The sequence below is a fragment of the Melozone crissalis genome, unplaced genomic scaffold (genome assembly GCF_028551555.1).
Source record: "Melozone crissalis strain CALT ecotype California unplaced genomic scaffold, PUWL_Pcris_2 ptg000004l_1, whole genome shotgun sequence".
NCBI lineage: Eukaryota > Metazoa > Chordata > Aves > Passeriformes > Passerellidae > Melozone > Melozone crissalis.
The window spans coordinates 4,574,296-4,584,815 of record NW_026535782.1 but is presented as its reverse complement, the minus strand read 5'-3'; the positions used below and the strand labels follow the sequence as shown (position 1 = coordinate 4,584,815).

The following is a 10,520-nucleotide window of genomic DNA, read 5'->3' as shown; positions in this document are numbered from 1 at the left end:
GTCCCGACATGCCGCTGCCTCCCGGCGCGGCGCCGCGGGCACCCACCGCCGCCCATTGTGCTCCAGCCAGGGGAAACCGCGCTCCCCTCCGCTCCGCTCAGCCCCCCCCTCGCGCGCCAAGTGGTCCCTTCCAGGGCTCCATGAGGCTCCCTTCGGGCGGTCCCATCCATGGGAAACGGGGGGGGCTGGGGGGAGAGGACAAGGCGTGGAGCCCAGCGAGCGCTCGCTCGAAGCCTGGCCGGACGATGATTGGCGTGCGCGACCGCCAATAGAGCGAGGCGACTGTCGGGAGAGCCAATGGACGCGGAGCGCTGCCGGGGCGGGGCGGGGCACAGGGGAGAGGGCGGAGCGGGGCGGGCTCCGCGCGTGCGCAGGGCGGGAGGAGGAGGGATCGTGTCGTGTCCGTGTCGGCTGCTCCGGGGAGGGTCGGGCGGAGGGAGGGGAGGATGGAGCGGGCGGCCGGGCAGCCGTGAGCGGGGCGGGAGCGCAGCCAGAGCGGGGCCAGCAGGCCGCGGGCAGGCCCGGGCGGGGGAGAGGCGAGGCAGGGAGGGGAAGGAAGGCAGCCGGGTGACGGGTCGTGCGGCGGACGGGGCTCCGGGCGGAGAGCGGGCGGGCGGCCGGGGCTCCCGCTCCGCAGGGCGGCCGGCGGGGCAGGATGAGCCAGGAGGAGATCCTGAGGAAATTCATTAAGCGAGTCCAGGCCATGAAGGACACGGACCACAATGGGGAGGACAACTTCGCCAGCGACTTCATGGTGAGGGGCGGCGGCGCGGGCGGGGCGGGCGGGGCTCCTGCCGCCCCCGGGGCGGGGGGGGGTGACCCGCAGCCCCTTCCCCATCCCCCGCCAGCGGGGGCTGCCGGGGCGGGCGGGCTCCCATCCCCGGGGGTGACCGGCTATTGTGTGCCCCGGGGCTCGGCCGGCTCCCTGCGCCCAGCGCCGCTTCGGAGCTCGGCGGGGGGAGGGAGAGTGTCCGCCTGGATTCAGCTCCTTCCTGCCCTCCAGCCCCGGGAGGTTTGTCACCGCGGCCCCGGCCCTTCCCCGCTCCTGGGCAGCCGGTGGTCATCGGCTCTTGCAAAATTCACCGCGAGGCTCCTCGTCCGCCCGCCCCGCTGCTTCCCTGAGCACATAAAGGGGACGGAGGCGAGGCGGGGGGGCTGCGAGCGCTTCCTCGCCCCGGCAGCCCCTTTTCTGCAGGGCTGCCGTCTGTGATGGCAGCTGGGGACAATCGGGCACTCCTTCCCCTTTGATTTGCCCCTGTAGCTGCCTGCTTGAGATTTCTCTTCTTTCCGAGGAGATGTGTTAAACGTATTGATAGTCCTTGGAGGAATATTCATCTTCCCTTCGCTAACGTCTCCCATCCCCCATCGCAGCCCTGCCTGTATCCCTCGTCCTTTCTTCCTTCCAGATCAGTTCACCGTCAGCCTTTGGTTAGCGTGTGCGCTCGGGGAAAAATTCTATCGGAGAATTAGTGCTTTTCCTGGTTTATTTTAGCTGTTTAATAGGGCTGTTCCAATATATCGGGAGTTTTATCTTTTGAATTGGTCGTCTGAGCTGTGAACAATAATTTTGATTGGGCAGATGCTGCTGGCACTTTTCAATATCATTTAAATACTTAATATCAAAATGCAGAGGAGCTGAAGGAGCGGGTTGGTGCCCTCCGTATCTGTCTTTGTAGCTCGTTTTATTATGTGTGGCTCTTTGGGATTAAAAGCACATCGTTAGCCCTTTAAGCTGTCAGTCTGTGCTAGTGCTCTGGGAACAAAAAAAAAAAAAAAAAACAACCCAAAAAAATCTCAATGTAAGCGTCGCATGGAGATTGTCCGAATTGTGGGGAGGAGGCCGCGGATGTTGCGCAAGGCGAGGGGCGTTGGGAGCGCTGGCAGCTCCAGCGCTGGAAGAGGAAGCGGACTTTGGGAAGTAGCGAGTTCATCCAGGGTGGGGAGCGAGCCCGTGGGAAATCGGCCACGCTCTTTGGGCAGGATTTTGCAAATGCTAAAAGTATGCTGCTGAAACATCTGAGCGTGTGGGAAAGGAAGAGAGGAAAGTGTGAAGTGAAGAACGCCATTGGAGCGATAGGAGCCTTTTAAATCTTCACATGAGAGCTTAAAGGTTGCAGAATTTGACAGAAGCTTTTCATTAAGTCGTAGTTTTAGTAATAGAATTGCTATTTAACACGAATTGACATCTTGCCTTGTACTGATGAGCCTGTCTTATTCATGTAAATTATATATACTTTACAGAAAGGCTGGCCTAAGCTACTGCAAAATGAGGGACATTTTAATAATCTCTATGTTAAGTACTTTGTTCTAGATCTCCTAATCCACCTCTACCATTTCATATCTGATAATTATCCTGATGTTTTAGCTTTGTTGTAGTCAAATGATATATAATTGATCTTTTTATTGTCCTTTCTTTGAAGCAGGGGCACCCCTGTATGGAAAAATAGCTTTTGTTTCAATTTCTCTATTTGACAGCATGTTGTTTTTGTGGCTTTCAACAGCATAGACAGTGAGTTTTCCCATTGCTTTCCTGTAGCAGCAAGAAAAGAGAATATGGGTAAAAATGGGAAAATAGGATTTATAGGAACTAATAGTTAAGACATTTCAGGAGAGAGATGCATTACCTGAAAGAGTGTTGAATGTTTTGGGGAGAATTGTTGAAAATTTTATCCTTTAACACATTGTATTTCAAACTTTCATATTTGATTTTTGTATCAGAAATTAAAGGAAAACCAGGAAATTAGGATCTTCAGTTCTAATATTCACCTTTATGTAATAAAGCAGACATAGATTAGTGTGATGACAAGAATCATAATTGCTGATTTTTAAGGAGTTTTTTTTCACTCTAAATGTACTGGGGTATTTTGGGATTTTTGGAGTATGTGTTTTGGGGTGTATTTGGCTGTCTTAATAGAGCTGTGCCTAGGTCTTCATTGAAATGATGGAAAAGGAAGAAGGAAAGAGAGGTGAAGGGAATTTAAGTTTCAGTATTCTGTTCAAGTTAAAGCATGAGTCGATGTTTTTTGAGGGGTGAGGAGGAAGTTGTGTTATCTCATTTAAGCGCAGGACGTTCTGCGGCTGTTAAATAGTGGCAGGTTTGTGGAATAGGAATTGCTGTTTTCCAAGTCAAATCATCATTCATCGCTTCATTTCCAAGTCAAAATGGAATCTAAAATATGAATGGGATAGTGGGTGAATGCAAATGAAAACAATTCTTTACTCTTAGGTCTTTATTGCCTTTGAATAATAGGCAATAGTTGAGTAGTAGGCTTAGAGAGTTGTACATAGGCTGAGTGAATGAACTGAAGGGACATGCTGGGTGCCCAGGAGTGCTGGAGGAGAGGGTAGAGAACCTAAAGGTGTGCACAGGTAGGCTGATAAGCCTGGCTGATTGCTATTGAAAGTCCAGAGTGTAGATGACTAAGGCTGCAATTTAATAATGCCATTGACATACCTGGAAACAACTTCCTCTTGCAAGATGGAAAGTTGATTATTACCCACTCCAGCAGTGCCTCCCCACCTCCCCCCAACAGCAAGATAAACCCTATGATCTGGGCACCAGTGGCAGGTTTGTTACTGGAAATCAAATGCAGTTAATTAATTTGCACTAGGAAGTAAGCAGGACTTATTAGTGGATCACTTCAGTACTCTGGGTGTGCACAGTTAGGATTAAATGAAGTGGATAGTTTGAAAACAGGACTGACATGTCTGTAAGCCTTGCCAGTGATCATGTGTATGTGGACATGGGGCAAGTGGGCTTTTTCCTAAAATAATACAGGTTAGGACTTTGCTACCATGGTTGCAGTACATCTAGGAGTATAGTTTTTCCTGGGTTTTTGCTGACATTGCTATTTGGGTAGAAGGTAATAAGTATAGATTGCTTCCTCTTGGTGTTTCATGCTGTATGAATACGACCAGCATGGTCTAGGTTCTGATTTTTTTGTAATGAACATGTGTATTACATCAAACAAGGGTTGGAAGTCAAAGTTCCATATGGAAGAACAGAAACCAGCTACTCCAGAATTTAGAAAGATCTTGATAAATATTATTTGCTGATTTATTTTTAAATTTTCATCTACCCACGATTAAACACATTTTTGTTTTCTTATGTTATAGTCATGACAAAAGCATCCTGACACTCATTTCTCTTGTTTGATGGAGACTGCCATTGTTATAGGAAAAGTGAAATATGAATAGTGTGAAGTTTTACCTTCAAAAATCAGATGTTTCAATTGTTTTGTAGTATATGACAGTCTTGCTTCATCTTCTGAGTTATATATCTGGCTAATCTGTTGTCATGGAATACTGTGTGTAGCTGAGAATGGTTTTTTTTTTGTGATGGATGCTGTGTAGGAGACCCTCAGCTGCTGTTTGGAGAAAGTGGTGTCAAAATAGTCTTGTCTTAGATCATCAGTCTAAATAATAATTTTTTTTAACAACTTTGTTACACCTTGTCAGAGATCTCTGTACCTTTCATTCAAGAGGGCTCAGGTAACTAACTCAACTGAATATTGTGTGTCTGTGTTTAGTTCAGTCTGTCTAAACTGAAACTTTTAGGTTTGGAAACAGTAAAGTACTGAAGTTGCTGTTTTCTGAAATATGAAAGGGAATTTGAATGATTTGAAACAGGTAAAAACCTAGTTTCTATGCCTTTTACATCTCGGTTTTGGTTTTGACATTTTTATATTTAAGCACTTGTAACTGATTGTTTTGTGAAAATGCTATTTTTAAAAATGGGAGATGGAATGTGCTTGACTTGTAAGGATAAGTGTAGCTGCTCATAGGAAGTGCTACACCAGATGTTATAAAACTTGCTTTGTGCATTTTTTAAGGCTTTTGTCTTTGTTTTGTTTTTTGGTCAGTTTTCTTAAGAAAAGGCACAATTTCTAAAGTGCCTAAAGGCTGCTTAAAATGAATGAACAGTCTACACTATGCTAAATCACTGATTAGAACTACTTAGAAACATAGTGAGAGTCCACATAAAACTGCTAAGAAACATAGTGAAAGTCCACATACTGATGCCAGTCATGACATAGATTTTGTTCTGGTTCTGGAGCAGCATTAGGGGTACCAGAAATACCTATTCAACTGTAGCACTTCAGAAACGCCCCTCTTGAAGGTTCTCTGTGTATTAAGGTGCATTTGCATAAGCCTTGCTGATTCAAATGCTATTAGTGCACCTCTTGAGTATCTGTGAAGATACTTTTCAAATTTATAAGACAGGCATATAATCCGGAAACTTAGAAAACATTTATTTTTTTTTACTGTTTGCAGTTTTTTTTAAGATCTCATCGTATAGACATTTTTGGAAGTCATGTTTTCTGTATCTATTTAATGAGTTTGGTGCTTGTAATATATTGTTAGAAAAACTAATGCTTTGTCATATGTGTTATAAAATACATGCTGTCTTTTCAAGAGATATTTGTATCTGTAAAGGTTAAACTGGGAAAAATGCTTTGGTAGAATCAACTACATGGTAAACTGTTTCTTGAAACTTCAAATCCAAGATTTAATTGGTGTAAGCAGAGTTTTACATGGAATTCTTGTAAATTGGGTTCTTTTGAAAAATCTGTTTGTGGCACTTCTTTTCCCTGGAGTGTGACAGAAGGGGTAATTGCCTTGGAGAAAATGACCCCTGAGTGTGTTGTACAGCTGATCAGTCATAAGGAACTCTGCTCTTAGCAATCAGTTAATAGGTCAGAGGCAACTGTCACTTCAGATATGCCTTGTGCATTTTTATCATTTCAGGGTTAAAGAATGGATCTGTTAGTAGTCACCTTTCATATCGTGCTTAAATTTGCTGGTAAATGTATTTGTAAAGTTTTGTTTCCATTGACATATTTCAGCTAGATGCTGTTAATTTGTCTGTGGGGGCACACCCCAGCACATGACTCCATTGTGTGTGGCTGTAGTCATCAGGGCCATTCATAAAGCTTCTTTTACATGGACCAAAGCTGGTTGGAGCAATGTCACTGAATAGTCATTTCAGTAAGCCCAGACTTTGGAGGCTTCTGAAATTTTGTGAAATACTGTTCATTCAATGTTATATGAAATAACATTTCATATGTATATGAAATATGTAGTTTTGCATGAACAATCATTCAGTAATAATATTCATCTCCTTTGTCCCCTTCTGAGGAAATGAGTGCTGTTTCTGTTGCTTCAAAGATGCCATTCTGAATTTTCACAGAGGTGGTTGAACACAGCCACAAAGCTGCTGTAGTGACCCTGGGGTGTAAGAACTTGCAAACTCTGCCTAAAACTGCTGTTCTTTCAGCACGTGAAACTAAACCAAGTCAGTTAGGCAATGCTCTGGGTTGTGTCAAATAGCTTGTGTGGCAATAAGTTCTGTTTGCTCATTTTCGAAAGACAGCAGTATATAATTCTACTGTTCTCATGGAATAAAGGTTTGGGTATGGATTTTGCAGAATATTAAAGAATTGTTCAGGAGGAGCAAATGGTAGTGTTGACCTTGCACCTCATGGCATACTACATGCAATCCAAATAATTTAAAGAGCATGTCAAATACATACTTTGTTTTTATTTTTACCTCAATTCTGCAGCACCTTTTGCTGTATTAAGTTACATATGTATGTAGATAGATACATATCAGTAGATACCTATATATGGATATGTCTCATGTGACCATAATTCATCAACCTTAGACCCTAATCCATAGTTCTGTAGCTCCATGTACTTGCTTATCTATTTGTATAAGTGTGGTTGTAAGTCAGTGTAGTACTCTGCATATGTGACACTGATCTATAGTATGAATTTCTTGGTTTGGATTGCATGTAGTTGACTTTAGAATTGCAGTAGGTTCAGGTTGTTTTTCTTGGTGCTGTTATGGCTAAGTTATGAGCTCTGCAAGCAGGGGAAGGGTAAGCAGATATTCAGATTATCTAATGTGTATACATTTGTTGATCACGAGTGCAACAGAAGTCTGAGGCTTCTTTATTAATCTCTTTAAACTGTTAGTTTGTAATAAACAGAAATTATGTTCTATCTTCTTCTCTGTTACTATTTAAGATTTGTGGCTTTTCCATTGTGTACTGCTACAGTTTGACTGTAGTATGCTTAGTACAAAGGACTTTTTGGTATAGGGAAAATAGAAATGCATTTCTTCTTAGTGTTGGGAAAACGTGAAACTGTGGAGTACCTTGGGTATGCATTTCTAGAACTGAAATCAGATGGTAGATGATGGTTTTTTTCTTGGTCTTATATAACAGCCCTTCAGTTAGGGAGAGGCATCAGTGTTAAAGGTCAGATAAGGAACTGAGTAAAGCACAAGTGAATTAGGTAGAGCAGGAGCTCTTTGTGCCATTAGGAAGTGCATTGTTTGTATCCTGGTGTTTTCCTAAAGCTGTTGTACTCCACAATTGCTGTGGTTATGCCAGCACAAGCTTGGATAACTCAGCTGTGTGTGTTTGCCTGAAATGAAGCATGGACCTGCATTTCTGTTTCTTTTAACTAGCACATGAATGTTGCAGAGAGATTAAGCTCTTTGTTTTCCTGCTTCATCTCACAAAAAAAACCCCTTGCTAATACAAACTTAACTCATGAATTATTTCATGAGTTCAAATTTGAGCAATCAGAATGTGTTTATGAAAAGAGAGCACTCTGGTGTGGCTGTGGAGTTTTGGATCTGGAACCTGGAGCACAGAGAGCAGCTGTATTGTTGGAGCTGTGTCTGGAGTCCCTCTGCACCTAAAGGAAACCAGATTGTTCAGACCCAGTGTTGGTGAGACAATGAGTGCAAAGCCAGTAGCTTTACTGGGGAAGCTGAGAGTGCAGTGAGGTAAGGGAAAAGTTGTAAGAGCAGAAGAGCAGAGTCAGGACTGGCAGGCTTTAGAGCTGTCATTCTGGGTTGGAAACTTGTTTAAAGTATCTCTGAATGTCAGGATGTTTCAGTCACTGAGGTTTGCAGAGGAAGGTTACTGCCTGTGTCCCTGAGGGCCTTGTTCTAGCTGCTCTTTTGTCATCAGCTTTAGAATGAAAAAAATCTTACACAGCTAAAAAGATCAAGTAGAGAAAAATGTTTCCCAAAAGGTACCAGATAAATAGAGGTATAAATGGATGACCTAGTTTAGCTGACCTAATTTTTGCTCCTATATGTCCTCCTACAAGCCAATACTTTTAATTTCTTTAAAAGGCAATTTTATTGGTGTTAATTTATGAGAAGACTTCAAGACAATATTGTCCTAATGGAAGTGTCTTGTGAAAGTAAAACCTAGAAGAATTTACTTATCAGCTCTTAAAAGTAGCAAGGCAGTTACTTCAATGGGGGAAAATATCTGCCTATTACAAGATGACAGAAGCTATGAATGATGTTGCCTCATGGGCTACACATGTCATTAGGAACAAAGCAAATAAAGAAATGTGTTGCATTCATTCATTCAGGTTTCTGTAAGGAAGCATCAATAATTTTGAAGGAAATCCTACCAAAATGCTTCTGACAGTTAATTTTCTATATTAATTTTACTTCTGAGCTCCCTTAGTTCTGCAGCAAGAATTAAGTTGCCTAGTATTAGGAATGGGCCAAGGGCAACTGAATGAGCAGACTGAAAGTTTTAAGTGCTGTATGGATTGGTTGGATTGTGCTATTTTTAATATTTGCTTGATTTGGAGAAATCTTAACACGGTTGTTAAAGGTATCCATCTAACTTGTGTTCCTTCCTTTTTGGCAGAAGATCCAAATGCTTCACGTTTTACATGTTGGAGAGCAGGCCTTGATTCCTAAACATTATTGAAATTTATTTATTTTAATTGCCTGATCTTTGCTATGATTTTTGGTGTCTAAAATCATGGTTTGGAAAGCACCAGCCTCTAAGGGGAAGTTAGCTTAGTTAAAACCATATTGCTTTAAAGAATGTATGTACTACTTTAATCTCTTTCATTTAGTTATGACACTGAACTTGTCATTTTAAAACAAACTTTTTGATATTAACTTCCTTTTTATGTAGTCTTGTAAGGTGTAGCTGAGTTTATTATTCTAAGGTCAGAGTAGAGTGGTGTCCTCTTAAACAATTTTCCATCTTGCTGCATTTGTCCTGCTGCCTTGTCATTCTTGCTGCCTCATGTGGATGACATCTGCTTTTTGTTTTTCTTCTGAAAACACACAGATGTTTTGGACTCTTTGTGACCACTAGAAGAACAGCTTTTATGTGGATCAGTGGAAGAGTGGGGTTTTGGGGGTCTGGAGAGGTAAATCTTTCAGCTGGCAAGGCTTGTCCCTCTGGGCAGCTAATACAGCCAAAGAGAGGCTGAGAGGAATGTGGTCATGAGTGATGTCTTATGGTCCTGCTTTTATTGATATTGAGCACTCAGCACCTCTGCTGGTCTTGCTGTCCTTGCTATCTTCTTATTTGCTTTAGGGTCAATATCATGTATGAGAAATTAATTTCTTGTGCTGAGCTAGGCTAGTTCTAGGTTCTGGTTCATGCACATTTTTCCTGGACTTACTGGCATGATTTCCAGCTATTTGTTTATCACATTTGAGAGTCTCAGGGGCCTGTTCCAGAATTTTCATATTGTTTTCCATTGTTGATTACATTTTAAAATACATTTTGTCTTCCCTTATGAGAGTATGGCATTTTTTAATTCTCCTGGTAGTTCTTGGAGGACACAGCTATCTTTGAACAACTTGGTTCCAAACTGAAAGGATGTTTCATGGGTTTCCTGTCCAAGTGTTCAGAGGACTTGTCACTGTAGATTATGCATCCTGTTTAAATGACTGATTGCTGTGGGAACTGCACTGCTCTTGAGAAGCCTGAATAGTGTTCTACCCTGTCCTAAATGTTTCACTTCTTATTTGATTATGTTTGACTCTGTAATGCATAACCCTGTGATGGAACCGTGTCTTTTTTTCCTCAAGTGTGAGGGTAGCACGTGTGGTACTTGGGTATGGCTTCCTACTTAGACAAAGGTTCTTTCTTATTGGATTAGTTGTCTAGTTGTTTCACTGCACAAAACTGAGAGATCAATTAATCTGAAAAGCAGAACAGACAGAAGAACAAGTGATAGGAATAGTGAGGCACTGCTCTCAGTCTGTGGGTAGGCTGGGTTGGAAACTGATGACTGGCTGCTCTGTGACAGTAAAATTAATCATGGAGATGTCTCAGTGGTAAATGTATCACGTCCTGCATGTTTGCAGCTCTTTTTTTACTGTTTTTACATGTGTAGAAAATAAGTTTTAATTCTTCCTATATTTTCTACTTGAGTCTTTACCTGCATGCATGGGAAGCAGGATTACATCTAGAATGCTTTCATTATTACTTACTCCCTCTTGTATACTCTGATTATTTTAGCCAATAGGTAATTGTTAATTGAAATGAATACAGTTGTCCAGTAGGAATACTCAGGGGAAACATTTAGCTCAAAATAAAGCTGGAAAAGGAAACACTGTTCTGGAGGGAAGGGTATATGTAGGTTAGTTGAACTGCTTCAAGAAAACTAAGAATTCCTGCAGAGTTGAATTAATTATAAATTGTCTATAGGGCAGCACCCCTATTGCACAAGCT

The 10,520-nt window shown here is 42.4% G+C and overlaps 1 protein-coding gene across 1 annotated transcript in view; it reads left to right on the top strand.

The window, feature by feature from the left end:
- The first annotated feature begins 587 nt into the window (after nucleotides 1-587).
- PTPN12 (protein tyrosine phosphatase non-receptor type 12) overlaps nucleotides 588-10,520 on the top strand; it is a 69,600-nt gene continuing 59,667 nt past the window's right edge. The window contains exon 1 of the mRNA XM_054277311.1: nucleotides 588-754. Coding sequence (XP_054133286.1) covers nucleotides 656-754 — 99 coding nt within the window. The 5' untranslated portion in view covers nucleotides 588-655. The remainder of the gene's footprint in view (nucleotides 755-10,520) is intronic.